Source organism: Amblyomma maculatum, chromosome 9 (genome assembly GCF_055883805.1).
Source record: "Amblyomma maculatum isolate TAMU_Amacu chromosome 9, ASM5588380v1, whole genome shotgun sequence".
In the NCBI taxonomy this organism is placed as follows: Eukaryota; Metazoa; Arthropoda; class Arachnida; order Ixodida; family Ixodidae; genus Amblyomma; species Amblyomma maculatum.
The window spans coordinates 122,890,678-122,918,417 of NC_139352.1; the positions used below are offsets into that span (position 1 = coordinate 122,890,678).

Consider the following 27,740-nt stretch of genomic DNA (forward strand, 5'->3'; position numbering starts at 1 on the left):
GTACATTCACCCATAAAAAAAAAAGAAAGGTTGAGCATGGTGAGGACTATCACCACAACCCGTTTTAAAGGAGACGCTCCTGACATGTATCCATCCACCCAGCTCCACCTAATGCAGAACCCTGCAGCACGCCTATGCCCGCACCAGCTACTTAAGTATCGCTGGTGCGAAAGGAAAGATTTTTTACCTTCTGCTTGAGGCTTTTACTTTTAAACAATTAAGGATCAATCAATAAGGTACGTGCTAGCGGCTCTCGGCTAGCCGATCGTGTGAGTTTTGAGGCTGCTGTGCGCTGCGAGAAGCTCGCGCCCCGCTTAACTTTCACGGAAACTTGTGCTGAGAATTGTTTATTTCCATGTTCCGGTTGGTGACCGTTGTCACGTTGCTTTACACTATTTTTTCTCGATTGTAAGCTGCGATAGGACAGCGCACTGCTCCGTACGGGGAAACGCGCGGCCCGACTGATTAGAAGCGATTATTTTCTAATGTTCCTGCTATGCAGAGCGCCGCTAGAAGGTGGAGCGCTCGTCCTCCTCAGGCGAGAAAGCAAGAAAATGCGCGCCGAGACGAAGCACAGCGGTCCTACTAGACTGCTGTTGCGTGCAAAGGAGATCCGTGTTCCGCTGCGTGCGTTATAAAATAAAAATACGAAATAGAAAGCTATATACACCCGCTTCCATCGCTCTCTTCGTCGCTTCCCCATCGGAGATATCGCGCGTCCTCGCTCAACGAGTGCGGAGAGAGAGAGAGAGGAGGAGCGTAGGACCCGTTCCAGCTCTGTTTGTTCTGTTCCGTTGCTTTGTGGTTGTGCGCCATATCGCTTCTTTGCTTTTTTGCTCGTCAGCGGTCGCCTATTTCTCTACCATCACGCCATGCCTGCGCCATCGCACGCGTATGTCGAATACCGCGACGGCGGCAGAGCGATCGTCAGCATCGACATGGTAGAGAACTATTCTCCGAAAGATGTGGATGATCTTGCGAAGGGCAAGATGGTGTTTTGGCGGTCCTGTGTGGAGGGCCTAGAGGCAGAAGAGGGTCGCTACCTCGGTGACATCGTAGTGTTGGGAGGTAAGTCACGATCGCAGACCTGCGTCTTTTACCTCTTACTTTCTTATGTCACCCTTTCATCACGATTGCGTTTATCGCTTCGCGCCAGTCGGCGAGTATGATGGCAGGGCGAGTGCACCACCATATCAGCGAGTGAGTCACACACCTGAGCACCGCAAGGGACGGATCACACTAGAATGTGAGCTTAGGGAGTGCGGTCCCATTTGCACTATCTATATTTGTTTCGTTCTTTTTTTTTTTTTTTGAGGAAAATGTAGGGTTTATTACGGCTTGTGTATGTAATAGCTTTTTGGGAAGGAAGAACATCCGCTCCCGCTAACACATGTACACTATCCGGGCCGCCTCGACTATGCAGTTTATCAGAGAGCTGGACGTTGTTTACTGCAGAACAAATGAAATGAAGTTTTACTTCCATAGCTTGACTTTACAAAATGACATTTCCTATATCATATGCCCCTTGATGTTAATTCCGAGACATTCAAAACACGTCCATCAGACACTCAGCCAGTCTGTTTTCAGGTAGTACTGGTGGTTGCCATACTGGAAAAAGTTTGTGAGCATGTCATAGAAACAGCAGTTCTATTTCTCCTGCATTGCACTTGAAATGTCACTACAAGTTTTTATGCATGATGAACAGAATATTCATGTGAAATAAACAGTCAGTTTGCATGGCCTGTGTGGCTTGGTTATCTTTTAATCGTGTTCATTCTGATTCCATAAGGGGCACAGCACACATAATAATCGAGTACTAATATCATGTAGCCCCTGCACTTAAGTTGTTTCTTGGAGTATTGTACCTCATGACAGTATATAAGCTAGGTTGGTGCAAATGCTAAGCATATTCATACCCTGAGTGTGAAATAATATTAATGACAATAATCACTTTCATTTTGTATAGTTATTATTTATTGACCAGGAGCAATTATGATAAGCATCTCGTCCTATTAATTCTTTTACTCTAGGTCCTTGAAGGTCTTTGAATAGAACAGTGCATTGTGTTCAACAGTAGCTATGACAGAGTCAGCAGGAATTATGGACACAGACAAAAGCACAGAATTATACAAGCTAATGTCTTGCCGTGCTGACTCGGCATCTTTACTGAATGGAAATATGGACAAGAGCATCTGAGAAAAACCAAGCATACAAAGTTGCAGCCACTATAGCCTTAACTAGTCTCAATGAAGTTAAAATTTTAGCCACTCCAATATACAACAGAAACACTAGTGTATTAATTTTACATCCACGCCTGCAGGACGCATCACAGAAAAAGCAGCACTGACACATAAAAAGATTTGGATCAGGTTAAAAAAGTATTTCATTAAATGAGTGTAGATATCAAATTAGGGCCTCATGTTTCCTTTGTTTAGGGATGTTTAGGCCATTAGTATAAATAGGGCACTACATGGTACTCATCTATGAGTACTAAAGAAATGAAAAAGTTCTGTCATGCTGTTTCAGCTTTAACAGCACATTACTGTAGCATCAAAGGTCACGACAGCTTATATGAGGCACAGAATAGCCGCAATATAATCAATGCTTTATTTGTTGCCTTCAAACTCTTGAAGCAAGCTTGTTTCAACTTTGCATTGAATTAAAAGTGATTAATCACACTTCCTTCGTGCCTTTGCAACCTATACTGACTTCTGACATTCCAGCCATTGTTCACTAGTAGAAACTGAAATGGCAGGAGAGAATAAATGCAATTATATATTATTTAGCTGTTGCACGTGAATACCACTATGGTGACCTATGTTGCCTTACGGATCTTTATAGAGAAGAAAACATAGGACTAAATATCTGATCGCTTTGCTCCTTTAAGTGTGGGACACTTCCAATAAAAGGAAATATGCTACAGGAGGCTAAATCGATGGTGGTTTAGAGCACAAGGACTAAATGCAATAACCTGAACTTTTAAACTGAAAAAAAAAAAAAAAAAAAAAAAAAAAAATAGAAAGAAAAATAGCACCAAGCTAAAGCAAACACAAGCACAACCACAAAGATATTCAAGGCACTTTTGCTAAGCAATTAAAAGAAGTTAGCATGTAATTAGACAAGTGTAAAAGTGGTGGCAGTTAACTATCAGCATTTTCCTTTTTTGATGCAAGCACAGCATCTGGTAAAAATTGCTTCTTGAGCTGTTGAAGGCAGCTAGGAAATTATCCACTTTTGTGGTAAGGACTTCATGCCAGACAGCTGGATTGTATTGCATTATATTCTAGTACACTGTAATTGCATCAAAGTTGAGGAGCTATTCCAATCGCTAGAAGTCGCGGCCAATAGCCGCCAGATTAGTTGGCCTTTACTTTAGTACTAAGCACGCATGGCACTTTCTACATAGAAGCAGTAAAGTGGCACAGAGCACAGTCCCTTTGATAGAAATATTTGAAATGGCGAGAGACATACTTCGCTCCAGGGAAATAAAAGAAAGTAAGAAATAATACCTTATCCGCGCCGACTATGGTAAAGCGGACTTCTTCTGAAGGACGCCGATTGTAATTCGAGGCAAACATAAACAATAATAATGAGCTTACCTTGCTGCTCTGCTACTGTACCGCGGATCCTGCTCAAGGATGGGTAAAAAAAAAAGTGTGAATGAAGCCTGCAGTCTAAAAGAAAGCTCGCGCGAATCCCTCACTGTCCCAGATCACTCGTTGAAATCGGCTTAGATTTTTTTTTATTCAAGGAGTTTGCCATAAGGTATAGTGAAAAGGGAGTGGGGTACAGTGACTAAATACCGCGCATTTTTAAGCCACTGATTCACCTCAGTGAATCGATAACCAAGCTGGTGACATCACCGCCAATTTTTGAGCGCGTAGGGAAAGAACAGTGTCGAAAAAACTTATCATTGATGTTTTCGATGTAGTATCCAAATACTTCGCGGAGTGCTGAGACTGGACAGTACAACGCGCACAAGCTTGCAGCCACAGTGATGGAAGGAAGAAAAACGCCTGAAGGGTCGCAAAAACACTGCAGCCATTGCGGCAGCGCTGGTGGTCGCGCTAGCGGCGCGTCCATGGTAGTGTTCCTGTATATGCTCCCGCAGGGAGTCCATGGGAGATAACCTGGCAGGTGTTGCTAAAGTTTATAGTATGATACAAATTGAAAAAAAATAAATAAAAATAATCAGTTGCAACTGTGGGCCGTGGTACGCGACGCGTGTACTAATCCGCTGAACAGTAAATGAAGTCAGTTTATGAAATTTGAGCGTACCAAAGAAGGCAAATCCATAGAAGTAGTTAAGCTTGTGTAATCTGATCAGATGCTAAGCTCTTTATTTAGGTAACCAGAAGAGCTTTAAAGCGGCCTACTCTCAGTCACGGAGAAATTATGTGTGGTGCTTGTTGAGCGCAAGTTGTGTCCCCTTAATTATGGTTCTGGTTTCAAATTGTGGCCATTTTCAGATTGACCTGTAAATGCATGTATAAAATAAACGCAATATGCAATAGCTGACTGCTTGGCAAAACTTGCTGTTGAAAATGTAAGCATGCCAGGGACTTTGTAATATCATTTCCTCTCATAAATCACAAATTACACACATGCATGCAAGCGCATGCGCACGCACGTACGTACATATGACCATCCACTAATAATTATGGCTTAAACATGTTATGATAACTTATGGTGTGCTGCCGAGGTGCACCCTGTGGTACCTGTGTTCTCTGGCATGGCAGCATTAATGGCTGCCTTCTGCAGCTCCCCTTGCAGATCCTTATTCACGTACATGCACTTTGCCAACAGTTTAATCACTAATTCCTTGATGCGCTCCTCTTTTGTCTCACTGATACCCATTAGCAAACAGTCGTGAAAGACCAGCCAGATAATGTGAAAGACCAGCCAACGTAGATATAAAGCCACCCCATATTTTAGCGAAGTTGTATATATGAGTATGCCTGCATGGAGTAGCATGTCTTATTGAGGATCTGAGGGCCCCTGAGGGTTTGATTCCCAACTGACACTCCTATTTCAAAAGAAAAAACGTAGTTGATAGCACCTGCCAACTCGACAATGCCATACACCCCACAACTTGCAAAATCAGTGCCCGGCCATGCCACCTCCGGCTACTGCTTTGTGGAGGCATGCTCGTGATTTTTCGCTCACAATTCCAGTGAGACAACAATGAGAACGCTCTATTTTCTGCAAAACTGGGTCCTCAGTGCTATCATGTTAAAACAGGGATGTGAATCAGCCTTTGCCACCTCTACTGCTTATAGTCTATGAACCATAGAAAATAGCAGAGACTTGAAAGAGAGAGAGAAAATAGAAGATATGTTGACAGTTGTACAGCTTTTTTTCTTTTATAGAATAATGGTTCATATTTATTTTCCTCCCCTATAAAGAGGCGCTGAGCATTTCCTTCACCTTGTAGAGAACCGTGTTATAATTCGGCTATAAGTGTACACGTAACATTGTCACTGGTAATCACTAGGCAATGACAGCAGGGCACCGTCAAATAGCAGAATCTTCCCATTGCAGGGATTGCTAGTCGTAGCAATGCTTAGTACACCGTGCGGCTACTCAAGCACGGCCACGTGGCTACTATGGAACGCCATGCCTGCTTACCTAGATTCCTTTGACGTAATTAACTGCAGCTTTACCCTGCCTACTTCATCCCAGTTAGCAGAGTTACAAAGTAGCCAGCCGCCTAAGACATGTTGTTGACCCAGTTTTCAATCTGAGCTGGGACATATTAGTCAGCTATTAAGTTCTCGTGAGAACTGTAACATTCCTTTATAGCTCAGTGCTGTGCTTGGGTGGATGTTAGGGATTAATTATGGCCTTATTTCTCCTCTGCTTTCCCTTGTTGGATTGATTGCCTTGAAGACATTGGTTTAGACAGCATCCTGATTTTCTCTTGTTACATCTCAGGTAGAAAAAAAAGACCCAATTTCCGGATGGATTATTGAACTGTAAACAATGATTTTCTAGTGAGAGTGCTGAACTGGTTATCATGGTCAGCAGAATGGCTCTTGTTTTCAGCCATAAAATTTTTATCTGGAGGAGTTTCAGCTAGAATCTTATCCCTTTACAGCTGGAAGTTCAGCTGTAAATGTGTACTTTTCTGAATCTTCATTTTATCTGGGATTATAGTTCCGGTAAAAGTCACTAACTTGAGAGGTTGTTAATATAATTGTGCATTATCATTTCAGTCAACAAGGCAGATCTCATTTGCCGAATGGCAAAACGCCATAAGGCTGTGCCATCTATTATTATTGAATCGGCAACCATCACAGATGGATCCAGAAAAGAACCGTCTAAGGTGAGGACTGGTACTGCTTAACCCGTGCAAGGGGCTACTGATAAGGATATCGGTAATGCTTTGCTTGTGTTAATGGTGTGTCTGTTCTCTCTTTCATTTCGGCTGGTCAGGAACAACCAAGGAGAGAAAAAAAAAGAAAAATGGAGGCTGCCAAAAACAGCAAATGAAGAAAATTTTGGCAAAAAGGTACCACAGTCCAGAATCACCTGAAAGTGACGATGAAGTTGTGCCTAAAAGGCACCTGACAGTGGCTGAAAAAGCTATTGCGTACCTTGAAAAGCAATTAGATGAGTCGGAAAAGGCTCGAAAAGAAGAAAAACAAAGAAATCATAGGCTGCAGAAGCTGGTCGACGAAAGATTTGGTGAGGTTCCTTCTATAGTTGCCTCTTTTGTGCACTTAATAGTGGTACATTAAAGCTATAGGTGCACACAGTACTATCTGAAAACTCAAAATTTTTGAGACTTGAATCTCTGACCTTACAGTATTCTCTGGTGTAAGCAACGCATTTAACAGTTGCAGGCATCGTAACTAGCAGTTTTATTTTTTGTGCATTTTCTGTTTGTAATGGCCGCGTTTTTCACTATTTAAAGTAGTGAAGTAAGAACTGCTGGGAACATGTTTATGAATTATATGATCCATGCCAAGTTTTCATCTCTATGATGGAAATTTTTCCTGTATATCACTGGGCAAATGATAGTGCATGGATTTTTTGGGAAGAAAATCATTGGTTTGCTTTTTGTAGGCGCAGTGGAGGCAGCCATTTCAGAACTCGCACAAGCCAGACAGCCTTCAGAGGTAAGAAATCTATTTCTTGTAAATAAGGATAAAAACCAAGTTTCGGCTGCATTTCTTTAAACAATATACATGACATGAAAAACTGCAAGGTATTCACCTGTAACTGCTAATTAATGCAGAAATTGACTTCTCTCAGTTGTTCTTGCTTTAATTTCAACTGCCAAGCCATGGCTATGACATCAAAGCTCAATAAATATAATCCCGTTTCTTGAGTTCATCAGCCCACATAGACATATATCGTTGTAAAGATGTAGTTTCATTTTGTCAGAGTGTTTTCTTGATTATAGTAGCAGTATGTGGTACTGTGTGACCATGCACATATATTTCTTTTAATGTGGTGGCTTTAGCATTAAAACTTGATTATTGTGCTGACCATTCAGCATTGTGAGTGAGAAATCACGGGCATGCCTGTGGCAGGTGATAGCTGGCAGGTGACATGACCACATAATGATTGGTCAGCAGGCTGTGCAACATCAGAAATCCATATTTCATGACAGAAGCTGCCAACACAGGGCTTTTGTTTCAGATGAGGAAGTGATATGGTAATCTAAGGTTACAGGACCATTGACAGTGAATAAGGCAAGCAACTGTTGGGCTACACAGCACGTCTGTGTGGTTTAGTTAATGCGGAACTTCATAGATATATATATTTGCTGGTCCTTCACACAACTGGGTAGCTTATAGCAATGAATAGTATGTGCAATGTCTAGAATAGAATGTCTATGTTTTGCATTAAGAATAGGCTTGATAGCATGCTCTCTCAATGTTTCTACTCTGGTGCTACTTTGATCACATATGTTTCCTTGTCTATTATTAAATGATATGAAGTTTCAGCTCGGCATCTTTGCCTTTAAGGACCAAGATCGTCAGTAGCTTGCTGACGTTCTAGCTCAGCTTCCTCTACACACTCACACTTGCTTCCATTTCTAACGTTCATACCTCGTCATTCAACTTGCGGGCTCTCCCTGGTCATCGAGCAACACCGTGCACCATGTCAAGACACATCCTCAAAGCCACCACACTACTCCATGCATCTGGTACAATTCCAAAGTTGTTGCACTGCTAATAGCTATAGGCCATCGCACATAAATTCAGCTACATTCACACACGAGAATATTTGTCTGCACTATGCTGGTTTCATTCACTAACCAATCAGTTAGCCATCCACACACCCATCCACTCCTAATCAACCAACCAGCCCCACATGTATCATATACACTGCATACGAAGTGTCTATCATTGTTCTGGAATCTCCTTCGACTTGACCTTGACGTGCAGTTTTATTATGATGCAGGCACTATCTGCCCTGCTGAACACTGTAGCTTCAGTGGCTAGCACACCACATGAAGGTGTCGTCAAATGTTGTTGCTTGAAGGAACTTGACTCATCCTAGAAAGCTTCCTCCCAAACCAGGTTATGGCGATGGAATGAGCCTGGTATGCTTCATGTAAAATTCCGGATCAAACTTACCCCTATCCCTATTCTCCAAGAGTTAGCACAGATAAATATGTTGACAGAATTAATTGAACAACGAGAGGCAACAAGTCATACGAAGCGAAAGTATGTTATGCCCATAGCATCCTTGTACAACAAAGTGGCAGTTCAAACACCACCAATGGCTGACCCCCCTCCTTGGGAATTCACGACTATTACGACAAACAAGACCACTCTGCTCGTCGCAAAGAAAAGCTGGCATCTCGACCTCTGGTTGATGCACTTCCAGGTATCTTCATTGCATATATGAACGCATCAATTATGGAAAATGGCAGTAAAACAGCAGCTACTAGGCCAACAAACAGTGAACTAAAGTTACATAAAGAATATGTTTCAGAATACCCAGACAAGCTTGTGATGGAACTCTAAGCAATCCGCGATGCTATGGAGGCCATAAATATAATAGATTCCGTAACAGAAGCCTACATCTATACAGACTTCTTAGCCGCCATAAAACAACTGAAGAAAGTGACAAAGACACTATCTGTAACCCAGGAAATCCACGCACTCAATAAAAAAACAAAGATACGCATCCAGATACATTGGACAGAAGACGATGCTGAGAATGTTCCAAACACTAATGCGCCCCCCACCAGGCTCCCTTTTGATGCCCACTCCGCTGTTCCCATCTTAGCGTCCTCTTTAAGGAAAAGTACATGTGTCCTCATTCCTCCGTGTACATTCCCCCTTCCTCATAACTTAACGAGATTGGAGGAGGTTTCTCTTAGAAGGATAAGAGCTGGGGTGGCCCTTACCCCATCGGCAACATGCTGATGGGAATCTCAAGCAGACATCTGACCAACCACATGCCCGAAGTGTTCCACACCAGCTGCAGAAGTGGATGTTCGCCACCTGCTGTGGACTTGTGCAGGGACAAGGGCATTAAGGACAGATTCTGCATGAAGTGGGACTAACCACAAGGGAAGAGGACTTCTCTAAATGGCTCACCAACAACGACAAGAGTGGGAGCCTGCTCCGGTTCCTTACCGAAAATAATTTACATGAGTTTCTATAATATGCCTTATAGCAAGCTTGCGTAAAAAAAAAATTAAGCTCCGTCCTTAAGGATAGCACGCAACAGCATTAATGGCTCCCATTAGCTGGCTCCTCTAGCGGATCCCTTTTTGCATACGTTATGTTTGGCACTCAGTCATTCAGCAGTCTTAATTTTGCTACTGTTACCCACACATACATATTAGCATACGGTCATAACTCATGCCATTATGTAAAAGGCCACCAGACAAATATACAAATTTCCTCATTACCTAAGCCATATGAATGGTCCTTGTGTGGCCTAGAGAGAGTGTGTCTAACTCAGGATACCAAAATCTTCTAAGGCTGGATTCCATTCTCAGTATCCCCGCTCGAGTTGCCAACGCCTGGCAATTTGGCCCATGTCAAGAGGTCTCGTGGTGTCGGACCACCCACCTGATGACCAGTCAGTGCCCAGCCATGTCACTTGCCAACTACCGAGTTATGTCCATGACTTTTGTCTCATAATTCCAATGCTAGATTTTTGTGCAGAATGGGATCCTTAACACTATCACATTAATAGAGGGACAAATTAAAGGAATAGAGAGTAAGTAAGTAGCAAAGTGCATGCAGGTGAATGAGAACAATGGGAGTGGTAGATGTAAGTCAGCAATGATATCACTCCCTTAAAGGTAAAGTGTACAGTACAGTGTTCTGCAAATTTATCGAACCCCCATTTGAAAAATTCTCCCGCCTCAACCGGAGGCTCATTTGCGCTGAAACTGCGCACAAAGCTTGTGAGTTGTTGTCCCCTTCTTTACGAGGTAAGTGTGATCATGGTGCTTACTTGGTTTGACCGCACATGATGAGAAACCAGAACAGCCTGCGACAATACTGAGGAGCAAAAAACGCCAGCACAGTTTTTCTAGCAAAAGGCAGCTGTGGCGTCATCTGGCGTGGCTGGAAGAAAGCGCTGCGGTTCAAAAGCTCCGAGGCAAGCAAGGCACATCCTTGTAATGGTGCGAGATGGCGCCACTGCTGCCCTTCAGCAAAAAATTTACGTTTGCGTCATTGAGCCTCAGTATCGTCGCAGGCTGTTCTGGTTTCTCATCATGCGCGGCCAAACCAAGTAAGCACCATGGTCAAACTTGACTCGTAAAGAAGAGGACAACAACGCACAAGCTTTCTGCGCAGTTTCAGTGCAAATGAGCCGCCGCTTGAGGCGGGAAAATTTTTCAAACGGGGGTTTGATACAGTTGCAGAGCACTGCATAAGGAACCACTATGAGGTCTAATTTCTTGTAACGATTCACTTCCATCTCTGCTCTTAACTGCTCTTGACAAGACATCTGAGTGGTGCACGAAGATTGGCCTAGCGCTCTCACTTGAAAAGACAAACCTTATATCTATCACAAACTAATGGGGTAGATGTAGGCTTTTACAAGCACCATTACAGCTGTCATTGAACAGGCATCTGCTCATTACCACTTCACCGATGCGAGACCTTGGTGTCGAACTGGACAGTTCTGGTTCAGCAGTGCCATGGGTTCGACCTGAACGACAGAAGGCCGCTAGTACCCTGCACCTGTTTCGGCGCATTGCCCAGAAAACAGGTGACACTTGCAGCAACATGGTTCGAACGTTAGTGCGTTCTGTATTACAGGCTTGGCTTGTCTATCAAGCCCAATTTCAATGTCTCACATTAAGAGATTGGGACCACTTGGAAGCAGTTAATAGAGAGGCAATGCGCGTCATCACTGGCCTCCCTCGCCTGACATCCATTCCCACTCTCCAAGCGGAGGCCCAGCTGAGCACCATTGATGAGCTCGTTGAGCAGCGTCGTGCAGCGCGCTACCTGAAGCATCAAGCTATTCCTGCAGCGTCTGCATTAGCACATTATTTTGATTTGTCTTATACGCTGCTTGAAGCAACGCCTTCGAAACCTCCATGGAAGCGACCACAGATTACAAACAACCGTCCACTACGAGTAAAGGGCCGAGATCAACATTCGGTGGAAGAAGCAGAGCCCGATTATTGCACAGACACCACAGGGGCGCTTCAAGCTGTAAACGCAAGTACTGACTGTGAGATTTTACATACTACCCTCATTTGTCCAATGCTTCCTGAAATACACCAGATATGTTCATATAGAACAGAAGCAACGTACCTTCTTGTTGCCATTCCGATTCGTGACGGTTTGTCTACATTACCAGAAAGCCTATATGCTGCACCGCCGACCATTTTGATCTTACAGAATCCACCCAAGCAGTCCGAGCCTTACGGAGTATAGCTAATACCTTTGACATCATCAACAATATTTGCAATATTGTGCAAACATTTCCTTACCCTGTGCATGTGGTGTGGGCTCCCCACACTACGCACTGTCTCACAGAAACTGATCATGCGTCCTGTTCCCAGAGGGTGACATATCCTCTGCCTATGTAAAAGTTGTCCACAGGAGATACAGTAATGCCTGCGAAAGAGTTTCTTTGCCGCTACACGCGTGCTTTAATTTCACCGTGTGGATCAAATCTTCCCGGTGGTTTAACTCGCCGTGAGGAGGCGGCGCTGAGAAGAATCCACGCGGGTGCTGAATTAACGCCTGCTGTCAGATCTTCCTGGACCACCCAGACTGCTCCCTGAACTGCCCTTTCTGCCCAGCTCCCGCTACAGAGGCCACACTAGACCACTTCCTTACAACTTCTGGTCTTCACGGGGCCCGCAAAGTACACTTTAGAAGCCACGCTTATCACCCTACCAGGCCGACTGACACAAGAGCATGGACACATGGGCCACACCAGCAAAACTGTTGGCATTTATTGGGGCCACAGGCCTGCAGCAATATATTTAGACCCTTATGTCGAAAGGCATACTTGCGCAAAAAAAAAAAAGTCCTTCCATCTCACTTCCTTGGCTCGGCACATACTATGATACATTTGCTGTAGTGCCCATGCCTTTTTAAATGATATTGTGCTTGATTAATGGTTGCACTTTTTTTTTTGTTCAATATCCAGCCTAGGCACTTGTTTCCAAGGGGTACTTTGCTGGCTCGACAGCCAGCACCAGATGTGGGACATATCGAGAAGGCAGCTCTGTGCATCTCAAGTGAGGTGAGTGTAAACTGAGCAATGAACTATTGTTATATGTGAAAGCACAGTGCTATATATAATGTAGGAAGTATAATGATTAATTTGAAGTCACCTTAATTTAATTCCTTTGTTCATTGCCCTCATTTTCGTGCATTTGTTTCTTGGGTTACTCATGCCTGATGTTGGGGTCGGTTTGACTTTACTTTTTCTTTGTGTGATTCTGTGAGTGCTCTCAACAGATTTACATGTGTCAAGCAAACAGTTTTTATATCATATTTTGACCATTGTCCAGTGTTGTAGTCCTGTTTGTAGCACTATATTTAGGCACATAATTAAAAATGCAATACTGTTGATTGGAATTAATGATCTGAATCATTTGACCTTCTGCTACAATTTGTTGATCTTGTCTTCCCACTGCAATCCGCCTTTTGCGCGAGGATGTAGCGCCATCATGCGGGAGCGGGCGGGAAGCACATTGAGCGGCAGTGTAGCAGACGACGCGAAAGCGCACCATACGAAAAGGCCACGCCAACGCAGGTAGAAAGCGAAAGCTTCCCCCCTTTTTTGGCCTCGGAGCGGAAAATAGTGACAGTGATTGCAGCATATCATGTTCACGCAGTATGGGGGAAGGTAGAGCGTTTTCACAATCCACTCATAACGCACGTACGCATATACTATCTTCGTATTGTAAGAGCGTGTAGCGCAGGCCGTGTTCGACGTGACAGAATGAGACGCTCTCAGCGTGCAGGTTTTTGGCAGACAGGAGAGCGTGGGGGCAGAGAGAGAGAGAGGGATCTCAAAGGGCAAAGCAGCCAGGGGTTTGTTGATGCTGCAGAGCTAGGTGGAATCGTCTCCTGTGACTTTGAGCAGCGCATATGCGCGGGGTGTCTTGAGTTACCGAGCACAATGCGGTCACTGCGGCGCCGGCATGGTGCAATGGGCGTCGCTTCCTCCTCGCGTCATCTACAACCGTGCAGCTATAGGATTTCATCTACGAAGATTGGCAGAGAGCCACATATACACATCCCGTGAAAAGGGCATTGTCCCGGCCAGAATGCACACCTGCAGGAAACGCGCTGCATTTTTCTGGCAATGGATGATTCAGAGCTGTAGCCGGTTTCTGGCCTCGGGAGTCAGAACGGATGTGGTCGCAGTGGTGAAAAGGTTCTCGGTGCGCAGAGAATGGTCATTCTGTTGTGAAAGGATCTCCAACGTTCATTTCTGCCTCCGCCGCGATTTCTGCGGAATCAACAACTTGGTGTCACATGTGAATCTCCTACATATCGGATGCGCATCTCGGTCAGGAACCAACCCTGTTCTACGTCCAGAGCGATCCACTCTGCAAGTGAACGAGCATGAACCCTCCAGGAGACTCATTCATTGTGCCGGGCGGTTTCCTTGCCGTTGCAAACGGTTGGACGAAGACGACGATTATCAAGCTCCCTAACGAAGTGCATCTGATTGCGTACATTAAAGGAACAAAGTCCGGATGCTTTGGCTTGCACGAAGGTGAGCCTTTAATTAGAAAAAAAAATACTGTGCGTCGTGCAAGTGTCAAGTGCATCATATGCTCCGAGCGACAAAATCACAGATACTACAGGTATGTGTGCATCTAAGCGAAATAGGCATGATGAAAAGTACCTACTGGAGTTTTCACCCAGGCTGTAGCGCACCAGTGATAGCTGCAATGAGGATTTCTTCGGTGCGTGATTGCTTCAGTTGCACCGAAGGCGATGTATTTTGCCCCTTCTTATCTTTATGTGCGAAAGGGCTAGGTAGCTTAGATATCACAGGCGGCTGTGTGCGCTAGGCCGTAATATTTAGCATGCTTTATCGTGACTGCCACCTCACTAATAAGAAAAAAAAAATACGGCGTTTTAATGCACTGCCGTTCGCGAGCCTCATGACCAGCTCAACCACTCGGCTCGCTAACGGCGGTGCATCACAACAAACACCCTTTTTTTTCTTCTTTTTAGTCAGGCGGCAGTCGTGATAAAACATGCTAAATATTACGGTCTAGCGCACACAGCCACCTGTGATATCTGCGCTACCCGGCCCCTTCGCACATAAATAAAACAAACGACAAAATACATCGCCATCAGACGTCCCGAACAAATGCTCATTAATTGTGGCTATCACTGGTGGGTTACAGGCTTGGTGCAAACTCCGGTAGATACTTTTCATCACGCACATTTCCTTTAGATGCATACATACCTGTAACGAAGTGTTTTTCACACAGTCGAGAGCACGCAGTCGGCTGCCAAGGTCGCCCATTCACGTCTTGACGCTTGGTTGCCCTAATCCAAGCTTCACGCCGTTGCAGGTCGTGGCTCGCCGAAGGAAAGCTAACAAAACGCATCTTGCATCCCGGCACGCCTCGAGAGTGGCAGCCGTAAGCGGCACAGGTGGTTGACATCGTTTTACCGAGGCTGTGAACGTGACCACGCCTCCAGCCCCCGTGCGTTGGCTATGAGTGCGGCGACGAGAAGCGCCGTCGACGCCGCTCAGTGTGTTTTCATCAGTCGCCGCTGGGGCTTCGCGCATGCGCAGGAAACTAGCTCAAAAGGCGGATAGAGCATAGTCTGTCATTGCCGTTTCTCTTTTTCTGCTTGTCTGATATATCAGATAAAACTCATACTAATATGATAGCACCTGAGTGCAGCTATAAAAACAAAAGCTTGAAAAGCATGTATATTTCAATGAAAGCCTGACAGTATTGTAGAAATTGGACCTCCCCCCCCCCCCCCCCCCCCCCCACAGTGATATTGCCATGTAGATTACACAGCAAGATGGAAACTAGCGCAGATCTGGTCATTATTGTGTCTAAAGAAGTGGAATTTACAAGGCAATAGAAAGAGTCTGTGGCAGAGCAAGGGAGGTAGCTTTTGTGCGTGTTCATTTGTTGAATGTCCTGTTTTTCTTTTGTTTTGCTTGTATGAAAGGGATGTTATTTGTCTGTTTTTCACAGTTGTCAATTGTTGCATTTGTGCTATCTGTGCACCTAAGAGATGTTATTTTTCTGTTTTCATTCACATCTATTACTCTTCTTGGGCTTATTTCTGCACACGACTGTAATGAATACAGGCTGAATGCAGTATCGACTGCAACAATCAATCCATAGTTGGAGAAGCAGAAAAGAGGAGGGCACTGGCGAGAGCCACGTAGAATGCTGTTCTAGGAGGGGACTGACAAGGAGATAAAAAGAAATGGAAAATGAAACGAAAAAAATGGCTCCTGATTTAGTATTTTAGGCAAATGTGAATTAGTTACACTAGCTCTTCGGTTGTCAGTTTGGTTTGCACATACTCATTGCACATACAGCTGCAATCATGCCATGTGAAGGATGACACGGCATAAGCCCCACTTCATCTTAGCAGTACGAGCGTGCCTTCATTGCCTAGGAATAGCGTGTTCGAATCAGGATTCAAGTGTGTTTTGTACCTAGCTCAGAGGTGCTGCCCAAGTTGACTGCTCCTGCCAAAGGCTTCATGGCTTGCTGCGGACAGTTTTGGGTTGCATACATACTCATTAGCATACATTCAATCTACCGGGTGAGCACCAGTCAACCTAGGTATAAAGCCTTGTTTTAACCAAACTGTATGGATGTGCCTGCATGGCCTAGCTACGTTTAGCATGTCTGACTGGATCCAAGGATCCTGATGGGATTAATACCTTTCACAACGGTGCTGCCCAAGTTGGCAGTCCTGCTGCAGACATACAGGCAGACATAATGAACTTGGTGAAGAAGCAACACTAAAAGAGAATACAAGTTTTTTCTTGTCCCAAGATTGACCAACTGTTTGTTTCCTTGCTTGAAGTAAGCGAACAACCAGAAAGATTTATGTGCCAGTATGTGATCACTTATTATCAGTTATTCAGCAACACTGCTCCCAACCACAAACTTACATGATGTATAATCGAAAATTATCGAGATATAAATTGTGCTTATGATTATCATTTTTCAACTCTTGTAGCCTTTCACAATTGTTTTTTTTTAATGCAACAGCGGCATTCATAAAAATTTGATGCTTGCACTGTGAAAGAAAAATTGCACTGGCAGGCAGTAGCTAGCAGCTGACATGGCCAAGCACTAACTGGCTGCAGGGTTGCCTAACATTGCGATTCGCAGGAGCTGCTAGCTTGAGCCTCTTCTTTCACGTGAGAGGGTGATGTCAGAATCAGCTTGCCAGGACCTTGCATTCATGTTACCCCTAGGCCATGCAGGTACATTCATATGGCTTGGTTACAACAGATTTATATGCGTAATGGTAGCTGCATCACACCCTTGAAAACAGCTTAAGTGTCATAGAACAGACATTTGAGCTAGTTGGTACATCTTTGAAAACTTTACTAGCGCTGTGACAGGGGACAATGAAGCGCTTATCCTTCTCTCCTTTGTTGCCTGTTGCAGCGCTGGTAAAATTTTTGAAGCTTAAGTGTCCCGCATAATTTTTTTACCTCTATGCAGTAGGCCGTGACACAAACTGTTGTCCTTTTGGCTTGCCGGCAAATGTGTGCAAGTGGTTTTTGTGGAAGTTGAATTGTCTAAAATAGTACTATCTGTGAAACACTATCCTTTAACTAATTTCTGTTTTACTTTTTATTCACCAGTCTACAGCATGGGCTTCAATATCAGAAGGGCAGCAGCTAGCAGCTGCAGCAGAGGAGCCATATTTACCAGTGCTGAATGAGGTACCAAGTTACTCTACGTTGCTATTCATGACTTGATCTTGCAAATTATGTTTTTACTGTTTTTTGTTTACTTGTCAGCTTATGTGTTGGCAGAACTAGCTGTTTGTGCTGCGTGCAGAAAGGCAGCAGCCAGAAAATAGAGCACTAGTCCAGTAGTGCTAGTACCGAACAAGACTGATTTACTCTGTATGCAGTAATTTGTGACTTGTAGTTCTACTAAGCCATTTCAGAGTTGTGTATGTACCTGGGCTTATTTTTTTCTACTTGAAAAGAACTGTATGTAACCAGTTCATCATGATTTTCCAAATTCGCTGTTTTGAATCAACATTGATTGCATATCACTTCATGTTTGTAGGCATGCCTTCCAGTTTGATCTTTGCGTTATGTCGCTCTCTCAGCTTTACACTACTGCTGTATTTTGGTACTGTACTAGAGTGAGTATTGAAAGGTAGGCCACATGGTGTCACACTGCTTTTTCTTTTCTGTACGTTAGCTTTCCTACATACGAAACAGACCCTTTTCATTGTAGTTCACTTGCATCACAAATATCTGCAAGTTAGACACTGCACTTTACTTAAGTAGATGCCCTTTTTACTTTTCTTATGTCATTATGAAGTTCTAAGCATCACTAATTTGCTGACATGCTTTTTTCAGGATGAAAATGTAGACCTTGGACTTCCCCAGCCGCAGGTTGAAATTCGCACCGCAGATTGTAGACAGCAGCCTGCTCCCAACTCGACAGAGACTGCAGCCCGATTCATGCAGCCTGGCCCATCAAATGGAGTAAGGTAGTTGTTGATTGATTCTTTTCTTTCATTTCTACTCACAATAGATGCTTTCTATTGGAGGGGTCAAAACAAAAATCTTTTTTCTTAAGACATGTTGATTACTGAATTGCACATTAAAGGATTGAGAATTCATACCAAATATTGCTACAGAGTTTCGTTGTTTCGGATGAGGTATTGTACATAAGTATGATTGAATATTTAGGGGAATCCCCCAAGGTGAAGTAGATTTTTAATAAGGGAGCCATTACTCGTCATCCACCCGAGCACACTGTTACAGCTACAAAGAAAAGCTATACAGCTTTCTCAGAAACTGCATAGTTAAAGAAAAATTCATCCTGATCCGGGAATCGAGCATGGGACCACCTCCTTCCAGGGCAGCTGCTCTACCACTTGAGCTAACCAGGACGGTCAATAGAGCAGATGATAGGGTGAGAGCGAATTGCAATAACTCAATTGATCAATATAACTAATGTGTATGTTTATGGCTGTGCTTTGGGGGATGCCAATGAGTAATTACTCCCTTATTGTATATAAGTATGTATGGATCATCCCACTTGTATGGCTCCGTGACTGCTAGTCCTTTCAGCTTATTTTTCTGTATGACCGTTTACTGTCTGGTACAGTTCTTGGATTCATTCACCATTACAGGAGCCTTTGTTTGTCAATGTTTGGCGTTCGCTCATCCTGAGAAGGGTTCAGTCCAGCTTCTGCTTGTTTGGGTATTTGCACTGACAATTCATTTTCCACATTTGGCAGCAGCACCAGATCATCATCATCATCATTTATTTTAAAGGCCCCGGGTGGGGTATTACATAAGAGGGGGGGGGAGGTAACACATACAGATAACAACCGTTCATGGTCTAAACATAGGTACAAAAAGTCAAAATGCTCAAATACAACAATTCAAATGAAGGAGGCACTGCAAATAAAAAGGAAGAGGAAACAATCGGTTATGAAGCGAAATGACATGTCAAGCGTTCTTTAAATGTAGTAGGGTCACGTTCGGTTACAATGTGTTCGGGAAGCTGGTTCCATTCTTGGATTGCGGCTGGTAGAAAAGACTTGTTAAAGGCGTTAGTAGATCCATGTAAGCGCTGGATGCTCATGAAGTTGAAAAGACAAGATGATGTGCGCAATGGTGGAACTAACAGAGAATCACGGAGATGGTGGAAGTTGTGGTACAGGTTATGAAACAGGCATAGGCGAGAAATGTTGCGTCTTAGGGCTAAAGGGCTGATACCGAGAGATGTCTTAATACTGCTGATGCTGAAACGAAAGTCATAATTTGAAGATATAAAACGGGCAGCGCGATTCTGGATGGATTCAATTTCGTTAAGTACATTTGATGAGGGGACCAAATTGCAGATGCGTATTTGAGCTTTGGGCGAATGAAAGTTTCGTACGCAAGTTTGCGAATGGATGGAGGTGATAGTGAAAGTGACCTTCTAATAAAGCCTAGAGTTCTCGAAGTGTCAGCAGCTAGTTTGGTGATGTGCTCATTCCATGTTAGTTTACTGCTGATTAGGACGCTGAGATACCTGTAAGTTTCAACCTGTGATATGATAGTTGCCTTTAGTGAATATGTATAGGAAATATTAGAACGTTTACGTGACACCTGCATGAATTTGCATTTGGTTACGTTCAGTTCCATCATCCAGTCTGAGCACCAGGTATCAATTTTACGTGTCGTTTTGAAGGGTTACTTGGTCATCGTGAGAAGAAATGCGACGGTATAAGACGCAGTCGTCGGCGAACAAGCGAATGGATGATGCTATGCCAGAGGGCAGGTCATTTATAAAGATGAGGAACAGCAATGGCCCAAGCACGGATCCTTGCGGCACGCCCGAGATTACTTCGTGTGTGGTGGAATGATGCCCTCCGATGACGGTGTATTGAAAGCGGTTTGTGAGGAAGCAGTTAATCCAGGATAAAGTTAATGGATCAATACAAAGGCGTGAAAGTTTAAACATCAGTCTTTTGTGAGGGACGCGATCGAATGCTTTGGAAAAGTCCAGGAATATGACATCGGTTTGGAAAGATGAGTCAAGGTTAAAGTGAAGGTCAGTAGTGAATTCAAAGAGCTGAGTCTCGCAGGAAAGACCGGGGCGGAAGCCATGCTGGTTCTTAAAGAAAAATGAGTTATTATCGAGGTGGCTTGCAACTTGGGAGTAGATGATGTGTTCCGTTATTTTACAGGCTATGCAAGTTAACGAAATAGGGCGATAATTGGATGGATCGGACTGGTTTCCTGATTTGAACACTGGGGATACTCTACTTAGTTTCCAGTCATCCGGAATCGAACTGCTAAGGACTGGGTGAATATGATCTGAAAGATAAGGCTGGAAATAACTTTGGTGGACTTAAGCACCTTCGCAGGTATATTGTCAGGACCAGGGCTACTTGACAGCTTTAGGCTGTCGATCAATTTTTCAATTCCTTCAGAATTGATGTGAATGGGGGGCATCTGAGCAAAGTTTAAAGGAGGTAGGTTGGGTGTGTTCAGGGTAGGTTCTCGAGTGAAAATAGAAGAGAAGTATGAATTCATGACATCGGAACGCTGATCAGTCGGCACTGGGGAGTTGTCGTGATTAAGTAAGGAAATGTTATGGCTTTTACTACGCGTAGGTGCAAGAATATTCCAGAATTTTTGGGGGTTGGTACGAAGAATGCAGAGTAGGTCCTGGTGATGAAACTTTTTCTTTGATTGTCTCAAAAGCTGTGTGTATTCCTTCAGGCAAGTAAAATATTTTTCCCATTTAAGTTCAGAATGTGATGTCTTCGCTGCACGAAAAAGACGTTTTTTCTTTCGGGATAGCTTTCTCAAAGCGTTCGAATACCACGGGTTTTCTGTATTACCGCGAATAGAAACGAGAGGAACGTACTTATGAATGAGTGATAAAAGTTTGTGCTTAAATAACAGCCAGTTTTCGTTCACAGATTTTAGAGAGGCAGTTTCACGGAAGGAATGGTAAAATATTTCTGCCCGCCTGTAGTCACGTATGTGTTTTATGGATTTCTGTCGAACAGGGGCTGGGAAGGATAAGTCAAATAGCAGCATTTTGTGATCGCTCACACCATTGACACATTGCATTGACTGTATCAAATCAGGATTGGTGGAAAGAACTAGATCCAGTGTGTTATTATTGCGAGTTGGCATGCTTACAGTTTGGGCAAGATTAAACATAAGAGCGAGGTCAATAAAATCTTTGGAACAGCGGGAGGATGCAGATAAGCTCGTCCAATCAATATCTGGGAAGTTAAAATCGCCACAAAGAATATAATTGGCGTTAGGAAAGCGAAAATTCTAATCAAGAAGGACCAAGTGCAGATCGTTAGTAAAAGAGGTATCACAATCCGGTGGGCGATAACAGACTGATTGCAATCAGTACATTTGTGCTTCCGGGAGGCGAAAAGTTTACACAGAGAATTTCATGGTGACATGTAACATCAATAGTGAAGGAATGTATAACCGATTTTATCAGTTCAAGAACGCCACCGCCCCTACGACCGGCCCTGTCGAGCCTATGAACGGTGAAAGATGACATGTCGTCAAGCAGTTCATCATTACTGATGTCCGGAGTCAACCATGTTTCGGTGAATACCGCAATATTGCTTTGATTGTCTTTTAGGATAGTTTCCACAGTTTCCTACTTCGGTATGAAGCTACGAACGTTTGCGAGGACGACAGACATAGTTCGACACGCAGGCGCACTGGTGGGAGCTTGCACAGGCTGATATGGCGGCGAGACCGGGTGCCGGTGATTTCGCGGTGACTGCTATGTTTTTAGCTCATGCACGGAGTCGGAGTCATCGTCATACATTTACACTTTATTGCCAATGATAAGCTTGTCAAAGCGCATCTTGAAATTAGAAGAGCTCTGCTGCCCATATGCAAATAGTTTTCCACGGGCAAATCGAACACGCGCCGAGTAATCTTCGCGTACTGAATACGGCAGATCTTTCAACTTGGGCCCAGCAGAGAGGATGTTACACTTTGTTTTGTAATTGGCTAGCTTAACTATAATGGGCCGATTCTTGATTCTCGGAAGCGACCAAGTCTATGGGCTCGCTCAATTTCGGAGCTATCGATATTTAAACCAAGTATCTCAGAGCAAAACGTGATAACATTTGACTCCGTCTCCGCCCAAGTTTTGCCCTTTACATCCCTGATGCCAAGAAAGAGCAGGTTTGCGCGACGAAGACGATTTTCAGAGTCGTCACATTTCCTCGTAAGTGTCTTGATATCTAAAGATAACTTCTCGATGGTAGGGTTAGTGGCCAATCTAGAGCTGTTTTCCTCGGATTTGTAACTATCCACAATCTTTTCAAGCGCATCAACGCGATTCGAAAGACTACAAACCATGTTTTCTATGCTTTTTTGAGCGTCTCGTATTACCGAAACTTCAGACAGTATATTGTTCTGGGTGAGCTCGATGCGTGCAATTGCCGATGAAATGGATTCAAGCGATGCGCGTGAGTCAGGGTCCGGACCTGGATTCAGCTCAATGTCCCCGGACAGCCCAAGCAGTAAAATTGTGAAATAGGCATTAACGCAGTATGCAAAACATGACTGACAAATCAGTCTACGCCAAGATTCAAGAGTGTCAAGGGGGCACGACACCGCAAAAAAGAATGGATCGCTCGAACGAATGCAAGGTTGTGGTAAGTAACTAACCTGCAGTAGAAAGGGCGTATTCATGACCACATTCATGGCGGTGGCGTGCCCCAACTGGCACAAGAACGACCGCGCTTTATGAAGACTACGCAGATTTCCAGCGCTGATAGTCCCGCGTGGTTGCCAGATGAAGGAAGGTACGAAGGCAGGAATAGGCGGTGGCAACGCTCCTTCGTCATCTGTCATGAGCGGCTTGGGAAGGTAGTAGGCCGGCCCGTCGAAATTCAGAGTCAAGGGTGGACTGGCATGGTAGTAGCCAGAAAGCACTGGGGTGATGGCCGAAAACAGGATAGCCTGCAGTAGAAAGGGCGTATTCATGACCACATTCATGGCGGTGGCGTGCCCCAACTGGCACAAGAACGGCCGCGTTTTATGAAGACTACGCAGATTTCCAGCGCTGATAGTCCCGCGTGGTTGCCAGATGAAGGAAGGTACGAAGGCAGGAATAGGCGGTGGCAACGCTCCTTCGTCATCTGTCATGAGCGGCTCGGGAAGGTAGTAGGCCGGCCCGTCGAAATTCAGGGTCAAGGGTGGACTGGCATGGTAGTAGCCAGAAAGCACTGGGGTGATGGCCGAAAACAGGATAGCCTGCAGTAGAAAGGGCGCATTCATGACCACATTCATGGCGGTGGCGTGCCCCCCGCCTATTTATATATATAATTTATAATTTATATTCCTTATTAATTTGTCAATGCGTTTCCATGGTGTACCATATAGAATGTTTTCAGTATGTGTTGAAATGCCTAACCATCATACAGTCTCACTCTTGCTCATGACTTGAAAATTCTTTGGCTCCCCCTTGATTCAACTGAAGAAAGGAGCTCAAGCCCATCCCCGATGCAGATGTCGGCTTCTGTAGTTTTGTCACAGTATGATGCAGCTCTCACTTTCATGCTTTAAACTTCGAGCTGCTGCTGATTCAGTCCTCTTGGTACTCGTTCTGGGATTTGAAGATAAACATTTCTGAAACGATATCACTATGTGCACACTAGTATAACAGTGATCTCTGCCCCTGTGTTAACTTTCATTTTGACTGATAATTTCTATAAACCTACTGTAGCCTCCTACCTGTTGTGTCAGATGAAATAACACCTAGAAATATAATTTTCATTTGTGACAATCTCAGGGACTGCATTTAGCTTTGTATGCTCAGTTATAGTGTCTACTCTTTTGCTGAATTTGTTGCATTTGGCTTTTTCTGTCTGGTACCATCCTTTGCTACATTATGCAAGATGTAGGAAGCACAGGCTTTGGTTCGAACATGCTTCCCTTTTTTTCCTTAAGAAACAGCTGGCTTGCACATCTTGGCAACTCTTCAACTTTTCTTTGCCACAGCCATGTAATGCTTCAGCTTGTTCCCTTACACGGGCAATTCCCGTGTGGCATACCATGGCTGTAGTTGTGTTCCCATGTTCCCGTTGTTCCTATTTGAATTCTGTCCCATGTAGGATCGTATTCAGGACAATGTTTACTGTGCCAACATCCAGGGCATTGCCTCATCTCTTGGTATGGGCACCAGGAGCCCCATAGGTCGCAGCCTATACCACAAATACGGCATACCGGAGTGTGAACTATGTATTCTAATGTTTTACACTTCGTTACAGAGAAGACATGACACCTAAATTAAGTAAATGTCAAATCCATTTCCAGCATCGGATGCCCACTGTAAAAGCATTGTGCTCAGGTTGCAAGCGAAGGGCCTAAAAATGGTTTAACAAATGAGACCTGCAGCCTTACTAAAAAGTGTCATAGTTCTTTAATGCTTCAATAGTCAATAATGCATCACCTAAACAACAGGCTCCAAAATAACATTTAGCAACATATGTGAATTTAAAAGCCAGTGTCACTATAGATATTGTGGAGACTTGAACAATTCATATGGTAGTGATTACACCTATGGTAAACTTGTACAGGCCCTACGTTGTAATGAATGAAGTATTCTTATGGTCCAGGTCATCCACAGCAGTCTGACAGTAAATGGAGTAGATAGGCACTGTAGACACAGTAGAATGTATTGCCTATTTAGGAAAGAGTTTAGATCAAGAAGCACTGCCTACCAACTTTCTTTCTGTTGAAAACTGTTGGTGGTGCCAGTGAACTTCAGTAGGGCTCAACAGTATTATAACAAAAAAACAGCGCGAACAAACAGGGGCGACAGGACGAAACCACAGGAACAAGCGCTGTACAGCGCTTGTTCCTGTGGTTTCTTCCTGTCGTCCCCGTTTGTTTGCGCTGTTTTTTTTTTTTTTGGATAATGTATCACCAACTTGCCCGCTTAACTATACTTTGCTCAACAGTATGTTTGGATGTGTTAGCTTTGCATCTCATGGCCATCAGTTCTGCACTGGATGTGCTTTTTGTCTGTCGCTGAATTGAAGTTGCATCACTTTGTGTTTATGCAATGGGTGACAACTGTTGTGTGGCCTAGGGACCAGTTCTCAAAAAAAGAAAGGAAAAGTTCTAAAGGACAGCAAAGTTGTGATATTGGATGGGTGATAAGTAGTGACTCATCGCATGAACGAGCGATAGAAGAGGAATTGCAAGCAGAAGGGGATGATGGTGTGGCCGATTTGTGAGGTGGCATTTGCAGGAAAGTTGCCAGTGACATGCTTTGAGGAAGCTGGTTTACATAGCTGTTAAAGTCTAAAACGTGCGAGGGTTGGGGTTCTAAAATAATGGTGATGATATGCAGAATAACCGGCTTTTAGCAACCTACCAATTCTTGAGTTACATGCACTAATGTGTTTATGCAAAAGTTTATTGGCATTTCTTTATAGCTTCTTTTTAGTGGACAATGTGACAATATGCCTTGTTTTTATAAGAAAGTGTTATTGCTAATTTCAGGAACCTGCTGCGGTAATTTCGGATGCTCCACTGTTCACTGTGGTGGATGGCAAGGTAATTAATCCACTTTATTCAATTTGAGGGCAGTCTATTCTCTTGTCATTACTTTTCACGACTGCAATGCATTTGAATAAAACTGTTTCACAATAATCGAGTGAATTCTTTCTTACAGGTCCACATCGGGAGTGGATGTATGCTGTCGGCGGAGAGATGGACGTGGGTAAATGCTTCTCGAAGTGATAGTATGTTTGCCAGAGAGCTTCTCCGCTGCCTGTGGCCAATCGAAGTATTAAAAAATAGGAGTGTGACTGGCAAAGCCTGCATGCGAAAAATCAAGCTTGGAGCTGGAGCCAAGCCGCCACTCACGCCTGAAAAGCTTGATGCCGTTCGGAGTAAGTGTGCATGTTTGCTGTGATGTTCTCATGGACTTGCCAAAAAAATGAATGACAGCTTAGTTTTTCTAAGCGTGACTATAAGTCTAGAAGTAAAATTTAGCACTTTTCTAGCTAAGTTTTGCTTCATTTAGCTTTGCCCTGACTTTCCATGTAAGCTAAATATCTAATTGTTGCTTTAGACTGTTAGGATGGAGGGCTAACAAAGATCTTTAGTTTATTTTGTCAGACAAGATAAAGACAATATCAAAAATGCAGCTTGAAAGACTGGCAACTTAGCACATGAAAAAATTGGCTAATATAGCGTCACGGTGGACTAATGTAGTGACCAGCGAAGCTGATCTCTTGGCCTCGACTTGGGTTCCAAACCCATTGACAGGGAGTTTTTTTTCTAGCAGTTGCTTAAAGAAGACCATGCTCTGAAGAAATCCAAGAACGTGGGCAGTATTACTTCTACGTTTAAAAAATTTAGCTGTGCACCTTAACCTATCAAGCTGCTTAATTTAATAGTGCATGTCTATTCAGGCCAGTGCTGTTTATAACAATAGTTTACGCTTTTGTGATGTAATAGATGGTGCTTGCATGTCATAGACTGTGTAATTATAAATAGGAAGTGCAGATTGGCCAGGTTTTATGCTATATTTAGACCTTGACTGAATTCTTCCTTAACTGAAACCAGAATATAATTTTTACTGTCATTTTGAAAAACCATTAATCATGAACTTTGTAGCTTAATGACTCATGGTTTTTACTGTGAGCAGTGATAAAGTACTGCATGCATAATCTATATTTGCATTGTATGAGCTTTATAGACTTGAAATAACATCATTATTATTATGACCAATTTTATATGATAGCTTTAATAACAGCACTTTTATCATTTCAGAAACCATGCAAATATTGATAAGTTTGGACCATAGGCAATGGCACAGTCTGCATCTACAGGTTTTAAATTGACTGACCTTTAGTCTCCCTTTTGAGGCTTATATGCTCAATTGCTACTCCTGCTTCTTCACGAGAACTTTTAATGGGGTGTGCATGTCTAATTGCTTCCTTAAGTGAAGCTACATATGCAGTTTGCCTTTTGGGACTAACATGTTCAACTGCTATCAGTTGCATGTGAGGCTTGTGTAATATTGACTGGATTCTTTTGCCTTTGCCCTCTTTGTGCAGGTGCTTATGGGGACTATGTTTCACGGACCACACACCCAAAAGCAACGCAGGTCGAACGACTGAAAGCTCTAAACAAGCATGTCGCGACACTGCTTCGCGACGTAGCTGGCCCGTGAATGTCTTGCTGTGCTAGATGATGATAGCTATAATCTGTGCTCATGATGGCTATATGGAATAAAATATTATTTTGAAACAGGTTCTTTTAATACTTATGCTTGAAGTTAACAAGCACAACTGTATGTAGTTCTGGTGAAGCTGCAAATAATGTCATATTCATCTCATAATTCAGGCTTATTTGCCATGGCAGAAACTGATTTTATTTCGGCAATGTAGCTGGCTTGCCAGGTGTAACATCCCCGAGTTGTAGATTGTGAGGGGCAGCATAGTAAAGAGCTCGCGATGACCTCCAAATAAGTGGAATTTTTAATTTGTACTGACATCACACAGCGCATGAACCTGCACTTCACCACCATCAAATTGCAGCCGCCACTGTAGCGGCCC

The 27,740-nt window shown here is 43.6% G+C and overlaps 1 protein-coding gene across 1 annotated transcript; it reads left to right on the forward strand.

The window, feature by feature from the left end:
* The first annotated feature begins 803 nt into the window (after positions 1-803).
* On the forward strand, positions 804-27,409 carry LOC146180304 (uncharacterized). Its single transcript, XM_084579527.1, has 10 exons — positions 804-1,068; positions 6,216-6,325; positions 6,436-6,687; positions 7,069-7,121; positions 12,601-12,696; positions 17,287-17,367; positions 18,022-18,150; positions 25,675-25,728; positions 25,847-26,066; positions 27,240-27,409. The coding sequence occupies exons 3-10, from the start codon at positions 6,489-6,491 to the stop codon at positions 27,353-27,355; spliced, it is 948 nt and encodes a 315-aa protein (XP_084435653.1). The 5' UTR covers positions 804-1,068; positions 6,216-6,325; positions 6,436-6,488; the 3' UTR covers positions 27,356-27,409.
* Positions 27,410-27,740: the final 331 nt, after the last annotated feature.